This window comes from Octodon degus, unplaced genomic scaffold, assembly GCF_000260255.1.
Source record: "Octodon degus isolate 3935 unplaced genomic scaffold, OctDeg1.0 scaffold00096, whole genome shotgun sequence".
In the NCBI taxonomy this organism is placed as follows: Eukaryota; Metazoa; Chordata; class Mammalia; order Rodentia; family Octodontidae; genus Octodon; species Octodon degus.
Window position 1 is genome coordinate 4,067,560 of NW_004524672.1, and position 27,962 is coordinate 4,095,521.

General features: G+C 42.3%; 1 protein-coding gene across 1 annotated transcript; it reads left to right on the forward strand.

Annotated features, from left to right (window-relative positions):
* The first annotated feature begins 613 nt into the window (after window positions 1-613).
* Window positions 614-20,721, forward strand: LOC101588256 (DTW domain-containing protein 1-like). The gene is given in 5 exon segments (XM_023723058.1): window positions 614-760; window positions 1,042-1,230; window positions 1,768-1,830; window positions 19,958-20,024; window positions 20,027-20,721. Coding segments are annotated over 5 exon segments (1,161 nt in total).
* The last annotated feature ends 7,241 nt before the right edge of the window (window positions 20,722-27,962 follow it).

The window sequence follows — 27,962 nt, forward strand, 5'->3', positions numbered from 1 at the left end:
TGACCACGAGGACTTTGCAGAGACAGTAAAGAAAAGAAACATTCTAACCCCCGAGGGCCTCGCATGGGGCCCGGTTGATTTTACTTTAATGACTACTGTTGATTTGTCTTTGAAGCCTGGGAGTCACCTAACCTACTAACTCTTAGGACTGCTTTGGAAAGTGCAGTTTTCTGCCTTCAGTGGGAAGTACGAAGGAAGTCACTGTCGGTGGCACTTTAGAGAGCAGGTATCTTTATACAGAGGCGTCCTCCTTTTGAATTTTGCAAGCATTCGATCTGTAACAGAACATCCGATTTGTTTCCTGGGGCCCCGACGTGAAAACCACGTGCTCTGGTTGTTCCATCTGCCTTCCCGGAGCTTGTGAACTGCTGGGAAGTACAGGCAGAGTCCCCAAGTCCCTTCCGGAGCCTGAAACGCCGTGGTTCAGACTCTGTGGGTCTTCCTTCTCATCACCACTTCTTGTCTTCTTGAGAGTGGATGGGCGCCTGGCCAGATCAACCGGGGTCCTTCCTGCACCACATGATGTTATTCTAAGGAACTTCACAGTCCGCATGGAGCCCAGCGGTGGCTTTTCTATGTCGCAGATCCCCAAGGCTTGTCTTCTTAGGCGAGTATGGAACTTCTTAAGATGGTGCTCTCCTGTCAGGGCCCATTCAACTCGGGGTCATCTAATCGCAGTGGCGACTCCCAGGCTGGATTGTCCTGCGTGGGTGGGCAGACGCCACAGGGAGAACACCGGAGGAAAAGAGACCCGCTTTGGGCGAGTCCCCAGTGATGTAAGGGTCCTTAGAGATGTCACTGATGGGGGAGGGGTGGAGATATGAGGGGTAAAACCTAGAAGTCTTAAATGCTCATCCTTTTTGGCTTTTATTTATTTACTTAATCTTTTTGAGACAAGGTCTCTCTCTGTAGTTCACGCAGGCCTTGAACTCACACTACTAGCCCCAACTATGAACTCAAGGCAATCCTCGTGCCTTGGCCTCCCCAGGGTTGAGATCACAGGCATAAGCCACCACGCTGGTTTTGGCGTTTGGTTTTTAGAGGGAGATCTCCGTGGCTTGCAGGAACGGCAGTAAAGTGGCTGCGCAGAGACGAGATCGTGGATGCCAGAAGGCACTTGCATCTTCGAAGCCTTTCTACTCACTGGGCGGAAGGGGCGCGGGAGGAGGGGGCAGGGAAGAGAGCGAAGGGCGGGGGCAGCAAGCTGAGCGGGTGGGCGTGGCTGGACGGGTGGGCGGGGTTTCTCCACCTAGCTCAGATTGGCGACCTGGTTCTGCACTGCGCCCTCCTCCTACGCGCGGAATCTGGAGACGCGTGTCTCTTGGTTTGTCTCAGATCCGGTGCTAGTCTCATTTCTGACTCACCGCTTACTGCCTACTTCCTCTGGGTTCTTTTTTTGTTTTGTTCTTCTGAGCTGGGTTTTGAGTACAGGACTTTTGCACTGAACTACATCTCAGCCGTTTTTAATTTTTGAGACAAGGTCACGCTAAGCCTCTAAATCTGGAACTTGCACTGCTCCTGCCTCAGCCTCCCAGAGCGTGCCACCGCTCCCTCTGCGTCCTCCTTTTGAATTTCCCCAAATCCACCTCTCAGAGCTGAGCCTATTCTCACACTGCGCCTGCGCGTCCCCCAGGCCCTGTCCATCCCCTTCAGATCCAGTTTGTGGAAATTCACTCTTTGGCTTCGTCCGGATTATCCCCCTGTGGTTATGACTTTGCTTTCTCCGGGATCCTAGAAAAACGGTTTCCTTTCTCTCTGTGCTAACAGGTGAAAGATGAGATCAGCTCTGTTATTAGAGGGAATGATGGGGCTCGCGGTGTGGGGCCACAGGTAGACCGCTGGACACAAATCCCTTAATTTCGAGCCCGGTTGAGACGATTCGCTTTCTAAAGGTCACATTGTTGCAGATGACTTCTACAAAGGCGAATCAGCGGAAAGGAAAAGGCAAACATCAAACTTGCCATTTGCTTGCCAAATCAATAACTGGAATAAAGAAGGATCAGGCTAGAGGGAATTTGTCCCCAGTAACCTCACCAACCAAGCAGGAGGTGAACGGTGAGAGTGAGAGGCGGCTTATCCTTTGCCTCTTGCTGCTGATCCACAGAGGCTCGTGTCCCAGCGAGTGGGCCACCGAGCTGGTAAATGCCAGGCAAGGAGACAAGCGCTCACATAAACACAGAGCCAACCAGCTAGCAGTTCTCAGGTCTGAGCTGGCAAACAGAGGGCAAAGTACAAAGGAAAACCGCGGGGGAAATGTTTAAAGCATCACATTGAACTAAGGAGTGAAGAAATCCCGAGCGATTTCACCCAGTTATGACCAACTCCCATCAGGAACGGACAGTGGCTGGAAGGCAAAACTGGGAAATGCTCATGTCTTAATGATACACGGACGAAGGGTGTTATGTAAACCGAGGTATAGTTCTGTTTTGCAGCGTGTCTTCTTGGAAAACAAAGGACTGGAATTAGAAGAAGTCAACTCAGATCTGTATGACTTCAAGCTGTGGGGTTCTGACGGAAAGTTGCTAACATCTCAGAGCTTTTGCTTTCACCTGCTAAACAGGGTTGTTTTGAAAATTAAGTGAAATAAAGTTCATGTGTACACCTAGAAGGCTGTTCACAGCTATAATTGCTACTACTAAAATTACTACTGAAAATAACGAAATATTTCTGTAGAATTCATGCTACAGCTTTAAGACGCAGTCAAGAAACACTTTTTTGGAGTAGGAAAAAACCTAACTCATAAGTAATACTGTCTAAGTCTTGTCACACATTTCCACTTTTATCTGAAAGACAGTAATTTTTAAAAAACTAAGATAGTGGCATTTTCTTAGTTCCGATTTGTTCTACTTAAGAATAACCATGGCTGGGGAGACAGTTCAATGGAATAGCCACCTGCCTGGAAAGTGGAGGGTCCTGAGTTCAATCCCCCGTACCACGAAAAAAAAAAAAAAAAAAAAGAATAACCAGACACAAAGCTTAAATATCACACAGTATCTCTTGCATGACAAATCCAAAGGATTAAAAAATGAAGGTGCAAAACAGAAGCTAAATAACAGGAAATAGGGAGATAGGTCTTTTGCAAATGGGAAGTGGGCTAAGAGATGGAGAGGAGGGAAAAGGAAAGGCGAGAGGAGGAATGTAGAAAAAAAATTAAGTTATGTTCACTTACCAGCTCCCCACAATAAATGTAATCATTAAGTACTGCAAATATATAGTAATAAAAATAACAATAAAAAGAATAAAGGAAAAATGTATATGCCGTGGTACAAAGATGGGATGGTTGCAGTTCTATAATTAAACTCACAATGGGTTAAAACAAAGCAAAAGAATGAAAACAGAGGCATTTTCTGGAATATTTGTAACCCTCCTCCCACCCCATCATTATACCAGTGCACTGTATTTCTTTGTTTTTCATGCCAGGAGGGCCCAAGCCCAGGGCCTTGGGCCTAGTAGGCAAGGAATCTACCACTGTGCCACATCGCCCACTCAGTCCTTGTCCTTCTAAATCCATCTTCAAAATAAATAAGTAAATAAATAAATCCATCTTCATTTCAAGTGCTTCCCAATTTGCCCTGTCATTCTCTGGGTCAGCATCTGGCTTTCTCAGGGTACATGGGAGTGCATGTAGGTGCTTTGGAGGACAGGAAGAAATAGAAGCTATCCTCCCTGTCCTTCGAATCCTTACATCCCAGGGCTAACAGGGAAGAGGTAGGATTAAATGGTAAATTAATATTGCTCTCACTCTCTGCCCAGGAGGCTGTACAATGGAAATTACATGACGAATATTGAATTTACATTATAGAGAAGTCCCTAGGCATTTTATAGCTAAATCTTCTTAAGCAAAGATGTGCAAAGACTTGCCTGGACTCACTAATGCTACTTATAAAAGTTTCCAATTTGACATGAAACTGAGTGAACAGTGATAGTACAAATGTCATCTGAGTAAATCCCAAGGACATTGAAGCAGGAATGCGTGAGGGTGGACAGGCAGGAGGCTGGGACGGAAGCTTGATGTGGGTGTGAGAGCAGAGAACAGTGTGCTGTGGTCACAGGTACAGTGACTTCTGCACCCACATGGCCATCCTAGGGATCATGTGGCTGTGGGAGACCTTAGATCTTGCAGTGGGAACAGGAAATAGGTCATGACTCCAATGAGGGTGGAGCCTTGGCCTGCTTGGTCTCCTCCAGATGTCAATAAAGAATTGAAGACAGCACTTTTTAGCTAGTCCCTGGATGGTGCAGCAGAGTCCTTCTGGATTCTGTGTTCTGTCCACATGTCCTGGGTCTCTGTGACTGCCAGGTCGCACCCACTTGCTCAACCAGTTTGCCCTGCCCTAATCTCTAACTTCATGCTGCCTCTTGAGCTCTGAGATCCTTTAAATTGATCTGGAGAAGGAGGATGAGGAGGAGAATAAGAAAAGGAGAAAAAGGAAGAGGAGCAAAAAAAAAGAAGAGGAAGACGAGGAAGAGGAGGAGGAGGAGGAGGAGGAGAAGAAAAGGTCACTATATTGGTTAGGTTCTCCAGAGAAATAAAATATATATTCTTCATTTTAGTTACTTGGTTTAACTAGATAATAATAATAATAATAATAATAATAATAATAATGATTTAATAATAACAAATGTTTTCAAGATTTTGAGCATCATGATCAATAGTTTACCAACCACCAGTATTTGCAAATCCTGTTCCAGCCCACCAGAGAGAACCTGGGAATTTTTCAATAATTAGTCTTTTCCTACCCCGAAACCCCTCCTTTCCCCTTGCCTAGGAGGTACCCTGATTTTCTTATAAACCTTGCCATTCTTTTCTTCATTAGTCCCTGTACTACATCAAAATCTCAGTCTAGGCCCTTCTGGCTCCCTCCTAGCTGCCCATTCCTTGGTCCTCCTGACTTCAGTGTGACCAGCTCTCTGCCTTCTTTGGATTTGGGAAACTTGTGCTAAGTTAAGATAGTTTGCCATCTTTTTGGTTTGCTGGCTTACTGAATAAATCTGTTTCTTTGTCTTAACAACTTGTCTCGATTCATTGGTTTTCTTATGAGTGGCAGGAAGCAGGCACGGGTAAACTCACAGGGCTCATTTTGTTTGTGCTCAGGCCCTCTGTGGTTGGATGACGTGGCCCACATGGAGAGGCCACCTGCCTGTTTGTCTAGCCCACCGATTCAAATGCTCGGATGTCCCGGAAACACCCTTCTGTACACACCCAGAAAGGAGGCTTAGCCGCCTAATGGGGCATCCTGCAGCCTAGTCCCACAGCTACATGAAACTTACCATACAGTAATGGAAAAAAAGAGAAATTTTATTATAGAAATAATAGTCAAGTCTTTGCTTGCTTCCCACAGAAACCTAGCGGGTTTCACAACTACTATGAAAGAACTCCATAGGGCAGGTGTCCTTTGAGTCTTCCCTTGTGGTGTTTTTGCTCCCAATGCTACCACTTTAGGTGCCCAGCCCACTCCCACCATCTTCTTCCTGGGACCTCCACAATCTCAACCGTCTGTCTCTGGAAGATCCACTCACAGCTTCCTAGAAAGACCTGTTCCTGTTCAGCTGCCATGAAATCAGAATGTCACCAGAAGGGGTCCCAAGAGATTCCTCCTCCAAGGAGGAAATGGGGACCTTAACTCATTCCACTCACAGGAGAGGTTATAAGTTTGCTGGCTTCCATTGCAGAAGAAGACTTTTCAGGATATGGGTCAGTGAGAGATGGAATAATTGTTGATTAGGCAGAATGGAAAAGCACACATTTGGAAGAAAGTGCAGGGGGGGAGAGAGAGACAGAGACAGAGAGAGAGAGAGAGAGAGAGAGAGAGAGAGAGAGAGAGAGAGAGAGAGAGAGAGAGAATGATCATGATCTGAAGCCGGGCATATGTGGTCTTGGGGTATCTTCAAGTTGGGCAATGGAGGATTCATATCTCATCCAGCAGGGTCTGTGTTAAAATGCACACCATGTGCATATGTATGAAACTAGAATGTGCTGGCTGCCCTTTGGGAGAAGAAGTGCAATTCAGAGGTGAAAAGCATGGTCCTGCAGCCCGATTTCCAGGCCTACTGTGTTCCTCAGACCTTCAAAGACAGGACCTATGTTCTCCTGGTGGCAGAAGAAAACTCGAGAAGGCTGTACTCTAAGAACTGTGTCGGCTGGGCTGGGAATGAGGCCCTGACTTCAGTCCCCAGCACCGAACACAGAAAACTGCCCAGGGCTGGTACCTGAACAGGGCCCCGCAGGAAGAGCTGCTGCAGATGGGGCTGGCATTTCCCCTCTTCTGTTCCTAATAGAAATGGTCACATTTTATAGGTGAACCATTTTTTTTTTTTTTTTAATGTAATTGGTACGAGGTCTCACCACACAGGTTGAACTCATAGTGATCTTCCAGTTTTTAGCCTCCACAGAGCTAGGTACAGGTGTGCGCTACTGCCCCCCAGGGTCAGGGCTGACACAGCCTGTGGTACCTGGAATTGAAGCAGGTTCCTGTGCTTGCCTAAGTAGGCACTTATTCCACTGACTATCTCACTGGCCCTAAGCCATCCATTCTTATGCTTGAAGCCTATTGGGTTGAAACACTTATTTATTCAGATTCTGTGGGCCTGGGAATCAGGTAGTTCCTGGAAAGTGGGCAATGGAAGTGGGGCCGGGGGCAGGGAGATGGCTCAGTAGAAAAAGCACTTCCCTGGCAAGCATAAGGACCTGAGTTCAATCCCTGGTTCCACAAAAAAAAAAAAAAAAAAAAAAAAAAAAAAAAAAAAAAAAAAAAAAAAAAAAAAAAAAAAAGTAGGGGCCTCTGCTGGGTTGTCTGGGTGACTCCTAGGATGCTGGCTGGGGATGTTCATTAGAAATGGGGGACCCAAGGTGGCTGCACTCACAGGTCTGTCTTGAGGATGGCTTTTGGCTGGGGGCTTGGCTACCTCTCTCTATAGCCTCTGTCTGTCTGTCTCTGTCTCTGTTTCTCTCTCTTTCTCTCTTGCTGACTGTCTCTGTCTCTCTGTCTCTCATGTCTCTGTTGCTTTCTCTCTCTCTCTGATGTCTCTGTCTGTCTCTGTCTCTCTCTCTCTCTCTCTCTCTCTCTCTCTCTCTCTCTCTCTCTCTTTGATGTCTCTGTCTCTCTCCTTCCATGGTTACTGTTCCTTCAGTAGTTTAGCCCAACTTCCTTCACTTGGTAGCTGTATTCTATGAGGGCAAATATGGGAGTATATTAAGGGAGAGGTCTGTGTGGAGGATAAAAATATCCCATCTCAAACATATTTCTTTGGTATATTTGCATTTGGTTACTCAAAGAACCTACAGATCTCTGTAGACACAGGAATGACTTGAAAATCTCTCTCTCTATGAAGAAGAGGCAAACAATGACATTTACCTATATTAGCAGACTGTGGATGCGGGCTAAGGAGTTTTCGCTCTTGTCCCCTGACCTGTCTAGGAAAGTTCTCCTGGAAGGAGAAAATGGGGACTGACATGCGGCACAATGAGAGATAAGCCCAGAAGGTCCCCTGATAACTGCTGGTCTTGGTCTGGTTAATAAGGTCAACTTTGTTCACCTTGCATTTCTCTCTTCAGGCTTAGAGCTTGTTGTTACCATGGCCCCAGCAGCCACACGCCCCTGTTTCTTTCTGTAGCTCTGAATGTTCTTTAAGCTTCAGCAATCTAGCCCTCCTGTGAGCCTCACACTGAGGCTCCTGCGTTTATGCGTGGAGTAAAGTTTGTTATTTTTTCCTACTAATCCATTGTTCATTTCATAGTCTAAAATTATGAAACAGAAGGAGAATATACAATTTAAAGCTTCCCCTTCTCAAACAAAACAAAACAAAACAAAATGCAAAAAACCAGTGGCTGAGGATATAGCTCAGTGTGTCTCACAAATCAAACAAAAACATTCTGCAAGTCGGAGTCACACAATGCCACTTCTGCAGCCTTCTTTTGGGCAGTGCTGGTGCCAAGAACAACCCAGACTCGTGGAGAGGGGAAACAGATGCTATCTCGGTGGGAAGAACTGCTGGTGGCCATCTTTATCAACTGTCCACAGCAAGCACGTAGGCTCACTGTGAATGCCAGGGCCACCCGTTTAATAAAGCCAGAACCTCCATCCATGCCTATCTCAAATTTCCAGTTGCATCCCAGGTATTACTGGACATCTGTATTTGTTAGACTTTTTTTTCCTGCTTAGCTAAAATATGCTTCCTGTTGCAGGGTGATAATCTGAGCTTAAACCTTCCTACAATTATAAAAGGGACTATTTTCCTTTTCAAAGATTAGCTCACAATGGTTTTGACAGGAGACTTTAATACTAAAGGACATTTTAATACCCTTTTTACTGTTGTAAAGTGGTTCTGCTCTGGTGATGGGAGAGAGAAAAATGTCAAAAGGATTCATAGTATAAGAACACTTTGGAACACTTTCTTCCTCTGTGGACCAATCTCATACAAAATGGTGATACTCATAGCTCCAGAAGACAATTTTTCTTATCTCTTATTCATATGAAAATGCCTCTTTTCAACTCTTCTTTTTTTTTTTTGTTTTCCTGCCTGGATTCCTTTGGTGAACTATGGAAAAAGAGGGAAGGAGAGAGGAAAGGAGGGGGTAGGGAGAGAGGGAAGAAGAGAAAGAGATTTATAAAGTTACATCTTCCTCTTCTTTGTGGGCACGCCTCACATGCTGAGAAGCTCTATATAAAAGCTTGGGCCATTGGTGTGCTTGGCCATGGGCTCCAGCAGCTGGGATTTCTCTGGAAAACTGAATACTTGGGTTTAAGTATTCATTTTAACTCCTGGGAAGATCTTAGAAAATGATTAATTTAATTTCTTGCCTTAGTACCTAGAGTGTATGAAACATGTTTGAATTTTGATCTACAAGGAAACATCCTTTGACTCCACATCATTCGAATGAACATTATTTTCTGACACCTTTCTGATGGGACTGAGTTCCTGGCATGAATATGGAAATCTCAGGAAGTGGCTTTGTTGACAAAGTTGGGTAGTTGTAGCATAACTTTCCTTTTTCTGATTAAGTTGAAGGCAAGCTGTTTATCATAAAGAATGCTACCTACTTGGAGAATGAAACTATACATTTTAATAATTTCTCTTGACCAAATGATAGGAAAGTATTTTGTTATTCTAATCACAGAGAATTTGACTATTGTGTTGCCTGGCTCTTCAAAAGGAAATCAGTGATTAGTAGAGGATTGGTCCTGTTGGAAGATCCTGAACAATGGGGCGAGAGCTCTTCTTGAGACATTATTAGAGAAAATAGCGATGTCTGTCCAGGCACATTTTTTTTGAGCTTTGATTATAGTTAAACGTATAATCTCTTGCATATTTTCCCATTAGACTTTTGATACTCCCAGAAAGAAAAAAATTACAGCTGGAAAAGCAGTTTCAGGACTGTGTGATACCTGCATTTGCATTTGATTGGATACAGTTTAACTTTAAAAGGACTTATCAGGTGATATTTATTTAAAAAATAAAAACTTCCTAATATAATGACATTATTTGTCAAATCAAGCAGGAGCTACACAATGAAAGTTCCACACACATCTCCACCTACTTAGGAAATGCGTGAAAACTGAGGATATTCTGTAGTGAGGAGTTCAAATCCCTTCTAGTCCTTGAAGAGGAGATGTTCAATGAGATTGGTGTCTGTGTCTGTCTCAGCTGTTCTCCTTATGTTTGTCTTTTACATGTTCCTTTATCTGTTTATTTTTGCATTCCCCAAGCTTTGAAAAACCTACTATGTGCCCCACAGTGAAGGTCTAAAAGTGAATAGAGCAGCGCTTTTTTCCCATGGGAGACAGACATCCTTAGGATGTTGGAACCATGGGCCAAGGTCAGTAATGTGTGTGCAAATGCAGCAGCAGAGCTGTAGGGGTCAGGGGAGGCTTTTAGAGGAAGGACTGTTCATGCTCAATCACTAAGAAGGAAAGAGCAGAAGCCTTGGATGTCCACCAGGTGCAAAGGGGAGTCAAGGACCAGATAAGAGCACTGAAGAGGGCATCCCTGCAAAAAAGCAAAAAGACTTGAGAATGTTGTCAGAGAAGCTACAATTAAGAACATGGAGCTGGAGACCAACTCTCTTCTAGTTGACCAATGGCAGTCATTGTGCAACTTTTGTATGGTGCCTGCCTTTAGGAGCTCCAGAAAAAGTAGCACCATTCTGCTGAGACTTTCTGTAGGTAGCTGTAATGCCACTCATTCATCTATGAAAAGGAAGATGAAGGTGCACGTAGTCAGATCTTCCAACGGCCAGAAAGCTAAATTAAGTCCAGACACTCCCCTTTTGGAAGCAGGTGATGCGTGGTGAATGGTTCTCATTCATTCTCACTGACTGACCACCAGCCCTGTCCTGGTTGGCCTTGCATGTATCCCCAACACGTGGCACCTAAACCCTTAAGTTGGTTCTCAGATGGTTCATCTGGCTTTTTGTCTCTGTACATTTTGCTGTTGCCTCCAGGAGTTTCAACACTGACTGTCACGTTAGTATTTTTGTCTAGGACAGGTTTCCTCTTTCTTTTCTGCTTTTGCCTTCTCCTTTCGAATAAATAACGTCATCATGATTTCAATTTATGATGTTTATAACAAAGATGCTCAGAACATATTTTGGGGAGTCAGATTCAGATTTACCAATAGAGACAGGTAAGATAGAATTGTGCTCTGGGAGGCTGAAGCAGGAGCATCACAAGTAACAAGTGCAGCCTGAGCACTTAGCAACTTAGTGAGAACATGGCCAAAAAAAAGAGGGGCTACAGTTCAGTGTGAAGACCCTGACTTCAATCCCTAGTACTAAAAGAGTTTTTAAAGAAAGCATAAGAAAAAGAGTTTTGGATGTAAAAAAATAGCAACACATTAATGCTGTCCCTCCCCCAGTCAGGCCTGGCTATGATGATTTTAGGCAAATAAAGTCATAAAACTCAAACATCAGAGAGTAGTGATGAAGGATCATTATAGGCAGTAATGGTCCTAGCTTGATCTGATTTGCAAGTTGTATTAGTCTTTTTAGGTGACATAACAAAATACCACAGAGCAATTTACACAGTGGAATGCACAACAGAAATTTATTTATTCACAGTTCTAGAGGATAGGACTCTGAGGTCGCCAAGGCTGATTTCTGGTGAGGCATATTTTCCTGACTAGCCAATTTGGTCATGTTCTTCCTGTGTCCTCATGGGGCTAAAGGAGAGAGAGTCAGAGAAAGCTCTCTGGTGTTTCTCAAAAGGGCACTAACCCTATTTGTCCCAGGTCTCACCCTTAAGACCCCATTTAGCTATAGCTACTTTCTTAGAGGCTCCATATGGCCATATCAGAGACTAGTGCTTTAGTAAGTGAATGTTGTAGTTAGGACATAAACATTTATCCCATCAAACTGGATTCCACAAAGCATAGCATATAATTTTGGTTTTTTTCCTCCCATTTATGTATGTGGTAAAAGGTCTCACTATGCAGCTCAGACTCATAGTGATCCTCTTGTTTTCAGTATCCCCCCCCCCCGCCAGACTCAGTTGCAGGCTTAGCATACCTCAGTAGCAGGGTGAAAGGGCATAACTAATGTGGCATTCAGAATTGAGGATTGAACCTTGGTCCCTGTGCTTGCCAAAGCAAGTACTTAGTACACTGAGCTATCTCACTGGCCCTTTTACTTTTAGTTTGGTTTTTAACCTCATCATGAACACATATTTCTTTCCTGTGCATTTTGCTTATTTTGTGAGTACCTTAGTAGAGTACTAAGAAAACAAGGATTTTTTTCTATTTTATTTCCTCTACTCAGTTCAGTAGAACTGTGTCTCAATTACTCTTCTCTCATTGCTGGGACAAATACCCAACACTTAAAATGAGGGAAGGAAGGATTTATTTAGCTCACAGTGCTCCTCCTGCACCATTCACAGGCCCCTGCTCAGGAGGTGCGTCTCCTTAGCAACACTCTAAACCTGCAGTGGCAGACACTCTGCACTTAGATCCTGCTGGATTCCTGACAATGCCTGGCCACGTACACATTAGAAATGCTCAATAAACTGCCTGGCTCAGTACTGCCTGGCTCATAATAGTCACTGCATACACGGATGAATAAATGATAATGTGGATTTTTAAGAAAAAAAAATTACTTCTCTTCAAAAAGAGAACTTTTAAGAGTGAGGTAGTTTATAGGCCATTGAACCAAAAGTTTGATACATTCACAGCAAAACAGCCTTTCAGCACACCTTTCTTTCTGTGCTCAAAGTCAGACTGAGCGTGAGTATTTGCCCTGAGCAGGCACAAAACCCGCAGTGTTAAACAGGAGTCAAAGGGAAATCTATGAAATAGAAGATAGAATTTTCTTATTTTTGATCAATTGATTTATTTTTTTAAAAATTAATTTTATTGAGAAAGAAATAGCAATGAGGCAGTTTCAAAACAGGTTAGTAGGACAGTTACAATAATGAATACATTACATATTGTTGTCTTTATAATGGTTATTCATAGTACAGGATGCAGACATGATATCTTGTCTAAACACTACTAGTACAAATCTTCTTTCTCATTGGACTAAGAGAAAATAGCTGTATATCTAGGCTAACTATTTTGATTTCTTACCATGGTGACATCTGAAACCTAATATACTAGAACTTATTTCTGTAGTGATTGAACTATTGGACTGACTTATAACCTGACCTTCCACTGTCATTCAGAAATTGTAGCACAGCTGTGACAACTATACTCATAAAGTGTTTTCGAAGCAAGTGTTGCTTTGACCCCTGGTAGTTACAAGAGGGCAATACTTCACAAATATTGTCAGAGCCGGCTGGTGACCGTATGGAAGAGCGAAGACGAAGCCCTTGTTCTGAACTGGTCTTTCGTGTGTGCACAGTCAAGTCTGTATTAGAGGAAAGGAAAACGTCTCCTCGCACTCTGTTTATTCACTCCCTTACTTGCAGCCATCCTCTCTGTTTCCCCCGTGTGATGGGTCCGGCTTGGTGTGCGTTCACAGACCAGAAGGCAGTTTATGGAGCATTTCTAATGTGTACCCAGCCAGGCCAAGCGTGGTCAGGAGTCCAGCAGGAACCCAGTGCAGAGTGTTTGCTGCTGCAGGTTTAGAGTGCTGCTGAGAAGCCGTGTCTCCCGTACAGGGACCTGTGAATGGTGCAGGAGAAGGAGCACTGTGAGCTAAATAAACTGTGCTTTCCTTCTTTCATTTTGAGTGTCGGGTGTTTGTCTCAGCAAGGAGAGAAGAGTAACCGAGACACAGTTCTACTGAACTGAGCAGCTCAGAGCTCCGCTCTGGGCACTTGGTTCTCCTCACGTTCATCCCCTTGCGGATCATCCTCAAGGTGTTTTAGTGCCTTTAAATGAAGTCTCTGTGCAAATTGCTCTCACGCGGGCATCTCCCATCCAAAGTTCTTCTGTCTGCCTCTTGAATTCACATGCTGCAAGGAGCGTGCCCCTGAACTTTCTCTTTGATCAAGCACCATCTTTCCAGTAATTGGTGGCAACATCTACCAAGCTGTTCAAGCTAGAATCCTGGGAGTATTTTAATCTCTCCCTTTTCCTCACTTCAATACTCATTTTATTTTAAATATTATAGCTCCTCTTCTTTACCTCCCAAATAATCCTCTCTAATTTTCACCATTTCTGCCCCCTCCAGACTGGCTTGTACCACCCTTCACCCTCAGGTTCTGTAGAAGCAGCCCCCTCGCTGGTCTGATCTTCTCTCCATACCTGGTGTCAAAAATCCAAGGTAGATTACATTGCTCATGTAAGATCCTTCACTACAGTGCATACACCAGATAAAATTGCAAAGAACCACACACACACATGAAAATGAATGAATTCATATGAAAGCTGGCTAATCTGAGTGAGGCCTGCAGTTGACCTGCCAGTGTCCTTTCAATGTCCATCTCTTGGTTTTGGTGTTGTGCTACACTCCTAGATGACCCTAAATTTCAGGGAACTGGGTGAAGTGTTACCAGAAATCAGTGTATCAATGGTGCAATTTCATGGAGTCTAATTAGCTAAAAGAAAGTGTTTTAAAACACTTGGCTGAAATCATTGCCTGTTTCCTCTTACCTACCTCCTTTGAAACTTAGCCACTGTCATTCTTCTTTCTGGATTCTTTTTCAGCTACACTGAGTCTCAGTTATTCTTCTCTCATTGCTGAGACAAATACCTGACACTCAAAATGAAGGAAGGAAAGGTTTATCTAGCTCACAGTTACTGGAGGTTCCAAGATAGAGCGGGACATGGCAGACAGCAGCATTTCCTGGTGGCTGAAGGCAGCAATACAGTAAGAGCAAAAGGGAGGAGTAACAGCAACAACGGCACCAGAGAGCATGTCTGTCTCCCTTAAATTTCATTCAGGCTGTCCGCCCCAGGTTGGTGTAGCACTCATACCCATAATCCCAGCAGCATTCCCACCCATAATCCCAGTGGACCATGAGTTAATCACAACCCCTAGAAGTCCACCCCATGACTGCATGAGGCTTTGTGGGGGACAAATACACACAAACCATAACACACTGGATTTCTGGCAGTGCCTGAAACTCAGCAAATGCTTTTCTTCCCCAGGATATTTTCATGTGCTGTCCAGTCTGCCTCGTAGGCTATTTCCATACATGGTTTTTCCTTATATTTCAGAGAAGTCTTTCAGACACCTACTACATATTAGGCACTCACGTGGCTCTTTTCTTTAATAGCCATTTTGTGATCTGCAATAAATGTCTACTTAGTGTTTACTGGTGCTTACACACTAATGAGAATGATCAAAATGAAGAGATCATATCTGATTTATTTACTAATGTATTCCTTGTCTCTATTGTGGTGCTTGGCCTAGAATTAATGTTTAGTACATATTTATTAATAAAAGAATGAATAAACAGATGTGCTTTGGAGTCCTAGAAAATAGAGATATCAGTGGTAAAGACCGATTTAAGCAAGTCTTGTTCAAGGACTTGATAAATTTGAACTAACAAGGGATATCTGGTTTGGTAAGATGTTGGGGTGTGTACACAGTTGAGTCTGCATTGAAACTATAAATGTATATCATGAGTGTGTAGAGTTATATTTTATGTTTTGTGTACTTTGAAATTTTCCAATCTGCTGTAAAACCAACTATGGAGATAACCACAAGTTCCAAACAGTTTATATCTTCAGCAATAGCCTTTGAGTTTATTTGGGCTCATTTTGATATTTTGGTGCAAGCTCAAAGAGGGAGGTGAGGTACTGTGTTTAGGTTATTTCATTAAAAAACCATTGTTTTATCCCCATTAAATTTTTTAAATTTATTTTTTATTTTTTTTGACAACTCATACAGAATTTTACTTGACAAAATAATATGAATTTCACAGTATTTGTTGTAATACATGGTATTGTCTTACAACGAGCTATTCATATTACCAGATATTAAAAGAAGAAAAAACTGGAGCAATGTATAAGAAATTAAGAAAAGAAAAAGTACAAACAATTGAAAAAAAAGGAGACGAAGCTAATTAGAGCATTGACAGCTTCTTTCTATTTCCATTTTTTTTCTTTTTAAAAAATTTTTATTTATTTATTTTTTTGTCCTGTCAGAGGTGAATATTCTATTGGCATCTAAATACTATAAGTGTTTGAATTCAACTGAACATCTAATACTGTCTAGCAGCCTGTAATATTAGTGGGTTATCCTCAGAAGTTACTGACTTGAGCCTTTTACAGCTCATCATATTAATATAGATTTACTTTATATAGCTCATTTTTATACTTTTCTATTGGATGGTTAAGACCAAGATATAGCAAGACCTATATACCCAGAATTGTAACTTTTGTATCTGATAACGTCAGCCAAGTACTCTCAGGATTTATCCTGTAGCCCTGTACTACCTTTTCCCATTAAATTTTTAAGTGCACATTTTGGAGAATTTGGAAAACACAAAAAATAAAGATGAAAAGAAATAGCATGGATATATACCCTATGATCTAGTGATTTATATTTGTATTATTATACTGTTCTTTCTATGAATACTTAGGAAAATTGCAAACAATTTATATAAGAAATATCCTCATTTCAAAAACGAACAATTTTATTCTCTGACAGTGTGGTGGCATTATGATTTATGACTATCCTTTTCGAAATTCAGGTGACCTCTCCTTATCTTTACTTTTTTTTTTTTTTTTTTTTTTTCAGAACCAGGGATTGAACTCAGTCTCTTAGACTTGCTAGGCAAGCATTTATTCAACTGAGCTATCTCCCCAGCCCCTCCCTATCTTTCCTGATTTGCAATGTGATAAGTATCTCAGTACACAAAACGTTTCCCTGTTTTTGTTGCTTGGTTTCATAGCACTGGGGGATGGAACCCAGGACTTTTCACACAGTTGACCAGAGGTCTACCATTGGCTACAGCTCAGGCTGCCAGCCTGCCTAGTTTTTTCCTAGAATAACTTCCTATAAGAGGAATTATGGAGTCAAAAGGCAGCAGCATTTTTAAAGCTTTTTTTTTTTTTTTTTTTTTTTTTTCCAGAACCGGGGATTGAACTCAGGCCCTTGCGCTTGCCAGGGAAGCGCTTATCCCACTGAGCCATCACCCCAGCCCCTTAAAGCTCTTGATAGTGCATGGTGCAATTGTTCTCCAGAAGCACTTCACTTCCATGTCTGCAGCTGTAGTGTAGAGCTGCTTTGGGCATCCTACTTACAGCAGACTGGAGCTGGTGGGAATCGGGCACGTCTTGGCTTCCTTCCTAGAGGTTTATTACTATGGTATAAGAATGGCCTCCCTTTTGGATCACCTTGTGTCAGAAATGACCTCGAAGCTTGGATACCCAAAGGCAATGTTGCTCAAGTCTCTTGTGCATTATTATTTATTTGTTTCTTATTCTAGGGAGAGCTGTTAGTATTCGGCTGTGGTATCCTGAGCTGTAAACTGGAGAGAAAACCACAGGAGGTGTTTAGTTTAGATTCCCAGAGCATTTCCCCAGATCAGGGAAAAGTTACCATTTTTGAATAGATACCTGTATTTCAGCCGGTCCCATGGTGCCTGCAGAATTTAGGGCATGATTAAAGGAGATGAAAGGAAGCAGAGTCAGAAGCCCTAGACAATCTAGTGTGTCGAGCCTGAAAACAGGATTTCAAGCTCTGAGAATTCCACAGTCACAGCTGTGCATCCTGTTAGATTCGGGCCACTGGGTAAATATCCTCAGAAGCTAGCACTGACATTTAAGGCATTAAAAAAAAAAAAAAAAAAAAAAAAAAAAAGTTTTTTCAACCTGAGAAGAATGAACCAATGAAATTCTAATAGGCTGACAAGGTCTTCTGGAAAGTAGCCATTTTTATTTTTAATGAGGTAGATGACTCCTCTGAGTCCAGTGCATATTTTTGGCTTTTCTGTCCATGTCTTTGGTATTTAATTTCAAAATCCTGTCGACAGAATACAGCAAGGAATTAGTGACAGGTTTAACTGTGGTAAAATACAATGAATTAAAAACAGGCCCTCTCTCTCTTTCTGTCTCTCCCCTGCTTCTCCCTCTCCCTCTTCTTTCCCTCTTCCTCACCCACTTACTCTCTCTGTGTCTGTGTGTACAGATAGGAGGCGCTGATGAAGAATTGCATATTCCACAGTTGGAGACTCTGATAGATTCCCACAGGTCGGGAGTTTCTTCTTAGACCTGTGGTGACTGGTGCTGAGACCTAATCACTTCAGAGCACCAAAACTTGGCATAAGCCTGCCTCTGTTCAAAGCAGGAGTTCCAGTCGGGTTAAATTCCTCAGACACTGTATTTCCTGTTGTTCAAGAGCTCATAGAGATCGGAATCACCGACTGCCAGGGCTTGTGTCATGCTTCTCTTTGAAGGCATGTTTGGGTGTTAACTAATTACTAGGCAAATGGGCTATTATTTCTGAGAGGTTTATTTGCAAAAGCATGTTTGTTGATACTAAGATTAGGCTATTTATAGAAACCTTTTAAAGCAGTTTTTTTGGATATCTGTAAGAAGAGAGAGATAAAGCCATCAGAGCAGGCAGAGCTCGCAGCAAGCAGCAAGGTGAGGGATTTTGCCGAGAGGGTGGTGTAGGTGAGCTAAGGTCTCCAAGCACCTGGCAGACAGTTCCTTTCATGCTTGTGGTCACTAGCGAGCTCCAGCTCTTGAGGCTGTTGGCCACTAGAGGAACTAGTTTAGTGGGAGAGGGTGGTTGAGCCCTAACTTAATCCCTACTGATGGCTTCTCTCTGGCCAGTGAGTTCCCAACATGACCAGCCTGCTGCATGGCTTCTTAGTTAACAGAGAAGTGGAAATTGTCTCAACCTTGTAAATGCCAGGTGTCAACTGTCAAGTTAACACTTCAGGTAGGCTCAAGGAGGGCACATCTGTGCCCATCAGAGGGCGAAGGGTGAGGTGTCTCAAGTGCCCAGAAAGCCAGGCTGTGTGGGTTGGGAACACCTCTTGTATCCAGTAGCCAGTGGTTTGCGCTGGATGTGGCTCCCCACCCCTTCTTAAGCTCATGTATGAGATCATATAGGAAGACACCTGTCAGGACCATCCCTCCATCTTCCAGCCCACTGGGGGGAATTCAGAACTGAAAGGAGTGGGGTAGAGGGGCTAATGGTTTTCTCATTAAGCCTTTACCATACTTAATTGGAAGATCTTACCTGTAGTTTTTTGCCTCCACACTTTTTTCCATCTTGTTTGTTCTGATTGTGTATTATACTTTTGCCTGAAACTGTCATACTGCCAAAACCAAGTCCTTAAAAATAAATACTCTAAGCTGGACACAGTTGTTGCCTGTCTTCTAATACCAGGACTCTTGGAGGCTGAGGCAGCAGGACAGCAGGTTCAAGCTCAGCCTGAGCAACTTAGTGGCTTAGTCAGAGCATGTCTCAAAATTTACAAGGACTCATAATGTAGCTTGGTGCACTCTCTAGTATTACACACACATGCACACAAAAGACTAATACTGTCAAATTAGTTCATAAATTTAATTATCTTTACTTTCAAAGGATCTTAATGAATGCACATATATAAATGGTTACATTCTTTTATGAAATATGGCTTCCATGGTACTAGTATGAGAGAAAGAAATAGACATGATAAACCAATTCAAAGAATGTTAAAAGAATGGCTACTCTCTCCCCTAATGAAATATCAGAGCCTATTTACTTTAGGTGACCAATCAGCATATTTCTGCTACTGCAATAGAAACACCAATAACATCACTCAGGATTTGGAGGCAGATTTTTTTAAACATTGGATGGGCACTGACAAGGAATCAACTCTTATAAAAATGTCAGACCACAAAAGCTCAGGGAAGGAGGATTTTATGGGATTTCAAAGGGGAGGCAGAGAGGTAGAATACTTGGCTATCTTTGATTGATTTTTAAAATATGCATCACGGTGACCAACTATTTCTAAGAAGTAGAAGTTACAGAAACTGTAACGAACTGTTACCTGGGCAACCGATAGTAACTGAAGTATATTGGTGGTAGGGGGGTGTGGATTTTCTGCCACAGTAGAAGCTAATTCACTCATATTCAATCTCCTTGAAGGTATCATAGAGAGTGTACCCTGTATCCTTCAAAAAATAAAGAGTATTTCTCACTACAAAATAAGGGTATTTCCCTTTCTAACGACAAATCCATTGTCACCCAAAGAACATCAACAGTAATCCCTTAGTAATCTTTAACACTCATCTTTCTTTCAAATTTCCTGGGGAGATGGCTCAGTGGAATAAGCACTTCCCTGGCAAGCACAAGGGCCGGAGTTCAATCCCTGGTTCCACAAAAAAAAAAAAAAAAAAAAAAAAATTGGGCTGGGGAGATGGCTCAGCGGAGTAAGTGCTTCTCTGGCAAGTGCAAGGGTCTGAGTTCAATTCCCAGTTCTGCCAAAAAGAAAAAGTTGGGTCCGTCATGGTGTCATTGGGTGCGTGCCTGGTCCGCAGTGGAGCGGAAGATGCTTGGAGCCGGGTGCGGGCCGGCGGGCTGTGCAGTGCACCTATGATGTGTTTTAGAAATAGATCTTACACGGTGACTTGAAAGAAGAATGTCAGTCCATCTGTATTTCCTAAGGAAAGTGAAAAAAATAGTGCAAAATTTGTGGAAACAAAACAGCCAGACCTGCTTTCATAGCATCAGAAGATTCTCTTCAAAACTTGTGCTTAGCATCTCAAGAAATTTTTCAAAAAGCTCAGCAAAGTGGGAGGTCACAATGTCTCAAGTGTGGTGGCTCCAGGATGTTCTACTGCTATACATGTTACGTCCCAGTTGAAAATGTGCCCGTTGAACAGATTCCGCTTGTGAAGGTCGCACTTATTTTTCCTGGTCCTCAGTCTACCTCAATAAAAGATATTTCTTTTCATCTGCAAAAAAGAATTCAAAGTAAAGGCACAGCTGATGACCCTGAGAAACCATCTCTTAAACGCAAGAGAACTGACGAACAGGCAAGCTGCGATTTGAGTGACAGAAAATGTAAAGGGGTAGCCCTGAAGAAAGTCATTTTTATAGACAGTACCTGGAACCAGACAAACAAGATAGTCACTGATGAGCGGCTTCAGGGGCTGTTACAAGTTGAGTTGAAAACAAGAAAAACTTGCTTTTGGCGCCATCAAAAGGGAAAGCCAGACACTTTCCTTTCCATCATTGAAGCCATTTACTACTTTCTGGTAGACTACCATGCTGATATATTAAAGGAGAAATACAAAGGACAATGTGACAATCTTCTATTTTTCTATTCTTTTATGTATCAGTTGATAAAAAATGCCAAGTACTCTGGGGCTAAGCAGACACCAAAGCCGACCCATTAATTGTTTACAAGCCTCCTGCCCTCGTATTCTGCTAAAATCAATAAACTTGTATTTGTGATTTTTGTTTAAAAAAAAAACCCAAAAACAAATTTCTCCAGTTGTCCCTTAATGGCATTTGCAGTTGGTTCATCTGATTGAGGAGCCAATTAACATCCACACATGACAGTTGGCTGTTCCATCCTTCAAGTTTCTTTCAATTTAGAATGTTCTCCTCTTTATGTCCTGACATCAGGGATTACAGAAACTCTAGCTGGCTGTTCTGCAACAATTGGCTTTGTCAATCCCTAAACAAAAAGTCAGAAATAATGGGCAGATTATTCTTGTCACCTTAATGAAACCTGATATCTGTATTCCTCGATTAATACTCATAATTTTGATCAGCATTTATGAAAACCAGACCTCAAGAGCAAAGGTGATAAAATAAAAACCTTCACCTTGAGTGGGAGCCAACGCCACATGTGATGGGTCAATGGTGGAAGCTGGCTGCCTTTTGCTGACTGGTGCCTGTGGCTCTCCTATTTCCATCTAACTCTAGGGGCTTTCAGTTCCATTTTTACACAGCTGAAGACTTGAACCTGTGGGTAAAACCTGCACCTTCAGGGATCTTCAGCCCCTACCAGCTCTGTGCAGGGTCTGCCTGCCGAGGAGACTACACCAAGTGCAAGGACGTTTGCACAATGTCCCTTCCACCTGGCTGTATCTGGTCTTTTTCTCTATTCATGTCCCACAGAAAAGTGAAAGCTCCCATGACAGTGACAGCACAGTACTAACGACCATAAATACTATAGCTCACATGTATGAGGATTATAACTAACTTAGAATGAAAAGAAAATATCACTGAAAATTATGACTTTCATGTGAAACACAAGGCTTGATGATAAAAAGGTGTTTATTTATTTATTTATTTATTTATTTATTTATTTATTTTTGTGGTACCAGGAATTGAACTCAGGACCTTGCACTTACCAGGCAAGCACTTATTTTACTGAGCTATCTCCCTGGCCCAAAAGGTATGTATTTAAATACAAAATTTATTACAGTAAGAGACACATGACCATCAGTTCCCCTCTTCACTTTGAGTCACTTATACCATCGTTCTTGACACTTTCTGAAGCAGTTTTGAAAGTCCTCTTTCACAAGTGTCTTTAGTTGCTTTGTTATGGCTGCCTTGATGTCCTGAATGGATTCAAAATATTTATGGAGATATCTGACAAATGAAAACATTAGTGTGTCCTCACTCACTTTATTCCCTGGATCTGGAACAGAGTGACTTCTGACTCTTTCAAACTCAAAATGACCAGGAAAAGTAAGTATTTGAACGGATTTGGGACACCAAGCCAACCATGACAGTACAACTTACAACACCCACAAAGGAGACTTTCAGACCTGATAGAGGGGTTATGTTTTGAGGGGGGTTAATGGCAACATGTCTTTTATTGCAATAAATTTTTTGAAATGTAAATGTTCATGGCATATTTTGGTCATGTCTCATTGTTAGAAAATTGTCAGGTTGGGGACTAGAGTGCATCCAGAACATTGCATCCCAGGTCCAGATGGGACATGAAACTGGGTAACCTGGGGCAATCTACCCTCTCTCTAAACCTTATGTTCTCAATCTGAAGTGTCAGACGATTGGGTGAGACTTCAAGGCTCCATTCAGCTGTGGGGCTCCATGGCTTTCATCACGTTAATAGCAACTGTGGGGAGCTAGGTCAGAAGGTTAAGCCTGGCAAGTGCAAGGACCTGGGTTCGATCCATGGTACCACAAGTGATGCTGGACCTGTGCCATGCTGGCCACTGAAACCCGGTGTGGTGGTGCACACGTGTAATGCCAGCGCTGGGGAAGCTGAGGCAGGAGAATCATTAGGAGTCCAAGCTGCACCAAATAAATGAATGATTAAGCAAATCTGTGAAAAAAAATAGCAACTCCAGTTTTTTTATTTTGTTTCTCTTCTCCTTCTACTACTAACCCTTCCTTGCAGGCTCTTGCCTTTGTGTTTAAGGGACAGCTCTGCAGTGTTAGGGAACCCTGAACCATAAGAACCCTGTTCTTTTTCTTTCATTTTAAAGAAAAAAACCCCAATGATAATCAAAACAAGGTAATAGGCTAACAATGGTTAATACATTGCAATATTTATCTTCAAAGTAGTTGCTCACATTCCAAGATATAAGCATGAAAATTAATCAAACAATATAAGCACAAACCATTCTTTTCAATGAACTAATAGAAATTAGTAGTATAATTATCTTAGCTTTTATATATGTGTATATATATATATTTTTTTTCTTTTCCCCATCACAGTTTCTCTTTCCTTTTGATCAATCTATTCCAATTTCAGAATACCTATTGTACACTTTGGATCTTATTTACTTTTTCAGTATCTTATGCTAGGGAGACAATACAAGTTTACACATGCAAGTCTGATTTATTTCATTAATGAGTATGATCTCAAGTCGCATCCATTTATCTATAAAAGCCTTGAGTTTATCCTTCTTTATAGCTGAGTAGAACTCCATTGCATAAAAATACCTCATCTTTTTTTAAAATCCATTCTCAATTAATACACTTTTGGGTTGTTTCCAAAATTTGGCTATTATAAATTGTGCTGCTATAAACATGGGTGCACATATATTGCTGTGGTTTGATGTATTTTTAATTCTTTTAATCCTTTTTAAAAGTTCAGATGAGGAATAGTTGGATCGAATGCTAATCCTAGTTTTTTGAGGAAACTCCTTACTGATTTCCATAGTGGTTGCACCTGTCTACACTCCCACCAACAGTGGTGAAGAGTTCCCTTTTCCCCATAGCCCCTCCAGCATTTGTTATTTGTTGATTACTTGATGATATACATTCTTTCTGGGGTGAGATGGAATCTCAGTGTTGTTTTAATTTGTATCTCTTGAATGACCAATGATGTTGAACATTTTGTCATATAGTTCTTTGCCATTTGTATTTCTTCACCTGAGAAATGCATATTCATCGCAGATGCGCATTTTTGGATTGGGTCTTTGAATGGGGGTGGGTGACATTTTTCAATTCATTATATGTTCTAGATAGATAGAAGGACCCTGTTCTTAATTTTCAAGTATTACTTCACTGCACAGGCAATTTCCTATCTGAGCCTAAGTGGTTTCACACACATAGCGATGCCCTACCTTTCTAACTAAGATCAGTGAGTCCAAAGACATCCGTGGTTAATTGTGTGCTATCACAAGTTGCTTAGATCTGGTTGGATTAAGAGAACACAGAGTGAGTGAATCTGATAGTTCTGAATGGAATACTTCGAAATCAGCACATGCCTTGCTGACTCTAAAAAGAAGAATGCAGTGGACTGAGACCCTGTGCCAGGCCATGCAGGCTCATTGGACAGTGGCCAAGGAGGAAGCTGACCAGCTCATCTGACACACGCAAAGCAGCATGACCTTGCGCAGGACACAGGGCAGATTCCAGCTCGTGGCTCCTCCCATCCAGGCCAAGTCTCCTGTGTTGAAACTCTAATTTCAAAATCATGTAGCAGAGCAATGTTGTGTTTGTATGTACACTAGGCATAACTCACACACAGTTCCTACTTTCTTGTGTGTTGGCTGATAGGTTGGAGACCACTGACATATTTAGAAAGCCTTCCAGAATGATTCACGCTGGGGAAAGAGTCAGCCCTGAGCGACCCTCCATGTAGGCAGCCATTGGCAACACAACCTCATTTCATGTCTTATAAAACTAATTTTTATGAAGCTGAATAGACCCAAATTCCTGCTTTGTATTTTTAAAATGGATTGGTTGTTCATGTGTATGGCTATTACCCCTCTCTTCTTTCTATTTTTGCTGTCTGGTTGGCACAGCCGTGGCCTTTTGAAGCAGCTGGGATATAAATATAAAATGGGATTTGAGGCCCATTAAGAGTAGAGAACAGCTGACGAGGCAACGCCGAGCTCCCGGCTGCGCAGGGCTGGGCCTCTCCACCAGCCCGGGCACGTTGGTTTCGGTCTGCCCGACTGTGGGCTTTATGCTGAGCAGGCTTTAATGATTTAAAGGTTGGCATAGGAAGCGGGGTTTCCTGCCCTGCGCCTGTCCTTGTCTAGTTGTAATCTACGCAGTAATTAAAGCCAGACATTTCGTTGGAGCATTGGCTTTGGCAGCATTTGAGGTGTGGTATTAGCCTTCGTGCTCATTTTTGGATTATTTTTAAGGGTGCACATTAGATGTTAGTAAAACGTTTAAAAATAGCTTATGATTCCAAGTTGGTTGGCGTCATCCTTGCCCATTGATGGGCGCCTCAGCTTGCGAGTGTAGGTCAGAAAAGCACTTTGTCCAAAAGCAAGGTGAGTACTTACAGTGATGTTTATGATTCCCTTCTGCAAACCCCGGCAGGATTGTTGCTTTGTTTCCAGAGTGGTCATTTCCTAAACTTCCACGAGGGACGATTGCTAGAGCTTCCTGAGGATCGTGGGCTTCCAACTGACACTGTGGACAAGTAACTCACAGCTTTCTGTCAAAAGCTAGATGTCATGTACATTTTGAGTTAAAAATGTTTCTTATAAAGAAAGGAATGACTGAAAAATATGGCGAATATTTAAAACAGCTTATTACAAAAAGAGACATACTGCTAAGAATGATGGGATAAGTGTGCATGCAGTGTGAGGGAGTATTTTGAGGGGGATTAGTGGCAAGGCAGGTCTTTTATTGTAATACATTTTAAAATTTAAATAATTCACCTTATTTTTGATCACCCCAAATACTAACCACTTTCTGTAACAAACACTGATGGAGTGTCCACTGTGTGTCAGACACTATGCTGTCATTTGTTATAGATGTGATCTCAACCCTCCAGAGTACAGCTTTTAGGCCCTGTTTAGTGAATTCCTCCTTTTAAAAAAATAAGCTATATATTTCATTTTTTCATTACAACAATTTAAAGGTTATTTTGGCTTTAGTAGATAGACATCATATGACATCTGTGAGCCCATTCTCCAGCTCTTTCTCAGTTTGCTCAACTTTAAAATGGGCTCAACAATAATACTACCTACTCAAGCAGGCCATTGTTTCCATTGTTTGGATTCAATTAGTTAATGGTCAATGTTTAAAACAGTGAGGGCTGGCAGGCTAGCTCAGTGGTCTAAAGAGCCTGTTTAGGCAAACGTAGGCAAGCCCAGGGACCGAGGTTTGATCCCCAGCACCACATGCCATACTAGTCCTGTCCCAGGGTAGGCTGAGTTGGCCATTAAGACAAAACAAAACAGCAAAACAGTGAATAGTGATTGCTATAAAACAGGCACTCAACCCACAGCTGCAGCGCTTTTTCCTGTCTGTCTGGAACTGTCTGGATTTGCAGTTTCTTTGGGCTGCTAGGAGCATTCTGAACCATGTGACATTTTTCCAGAAAGATTTTCATCAAGAAACTTCACATTATGCCAGGCTCGGTGACACAAGCCTGTAATCCTAGCACCCTTGGAGGCTGAGGCAGGAGGACTGCAAGTTTAAGCTTCCACTGGGCAAGTTAGCCACTTAGCAAAACCTGTTTCAAAATAAAGCATAAAAATGGGTGGGAGTTGTGCAGGGAAACCTTGATTCATGGATGCTTGTTTGTAAATGATTTGGTTCACAAACAAAAATGATCAACCAAATTTTGCTTCTGCTTGCAAATTCCACACGGGTTGACAAACATGGTCACTGCTGTCTTCCCCACAGAAACACAACACAGCCATCTTCTTCCAAATCATAAAACATTAAGTTTGGGGCCAGGGATATAGCTCAGTGGCACAGCACCTGCCTGGCAAGCATAAGGCTGTGAGTTTGATTCCTGGTAACAAAAACAAATAGATAGAGAAATAAAATAAAATAAAATAAAATAAAATAAAATAAAATAAAATAAAATAAAAGGTTAAAATAAGTTTGTAGGGCTGGGGAGATAGCTCAGCAATCTAAACACCTGCCTGGCAAGTGCAAGGACTCGGGTTCAATCCCCAGTACCACATCCCAGGCATGCGGCACAGCCCTGCCCTAAAACCGGGTGTGCATGGTAGCACATGTCTGTAAGCCCAGCACTGGGGAGGCTGAGACAGGAAGATCACTACAAGTCTGAGCTGCATAGTGAGAGTCTGTACCAAATAAATAAATAAGTAAATAAATAAATAAAATTAAGCTTGTAAACCAAGATACCACAATAGTTCAATGTGGAGACTCGGTTCAGCCATCACTACAAAAACCAGAACTACTTCCTATCATGCCTCAGCCAAATTACTCTTCTTACAGAATTTGCTATCTTAACCTATGTTACCAGCAGTAACATAAGCCAGCTCTTTCCTTCCCCGTGCCATACCTGCCACAGGGCCCTTGCACACGCTAGTCCTTGTCCAAGAAGGTCCTTCCCATTTCTCCAAGTACATGCCTGCTCCCCTTTAAGGAGCTTCCCTGTGCCAGGAGGGCCTGTCTGGCCTTTGGGAGGGCACTTCCTGTGCACCAGTTGCCCACCTTAGCACAGGTGACATTCCACACATTCTAGTATGATTATTTGGTTGATGTCTGCCTCTCCTGTCCCAGGTACTAGGAACTATCAGGTTTTCCCATCATGGCAACCTGCACTGATCACTCTTCCTGTACTCTGTGTTACATAATTATTAAACATTTGTTCAAAGAGGCATTAGAAGGTGATACATTGTGGATTATTTGAATTAGTTCATGTATCATTTATTATTTAACATTGAAGATGACATGTATGGTGTACATATACATGAAGGTGCGAAAGTGCTTGCTGTACCTTATGCTTCCATCTCCCGGGGCATACACTGTTAATTAATAAATACCTTCCAGAATTCTTCCCCCTAGTTTGACAATCATACATGCATAATTGGGGTTTAGCTCTAGAATGTCCCCTAAAAGTCTACATGAGGACTTCCACACACATGCATACACCTTCCACACACATGCACCTTGCACACATGTGTCTTCCACATACTCCTTCCAACCACATGCACCTTCCACACATGCACCTTCCCCACACACACCTTCCACACATGCACCTTCCACACACACACACACACACACACACACACACACACACACACACACACCTTCCACAAAAATACCTTCCATAAATCATACTCACCAGTGAAGAGTACAGTGGATGAATTCACTGGTGAGTTCCTAGCTAACTGTTGTTAGGTGTGAGGGCCATGTGGGCCTTGCTCCTTGAAGGGGGAGCAGTTGTCTCCATTTTCTCTGCGCCTTGCTCCATTTCCATGTA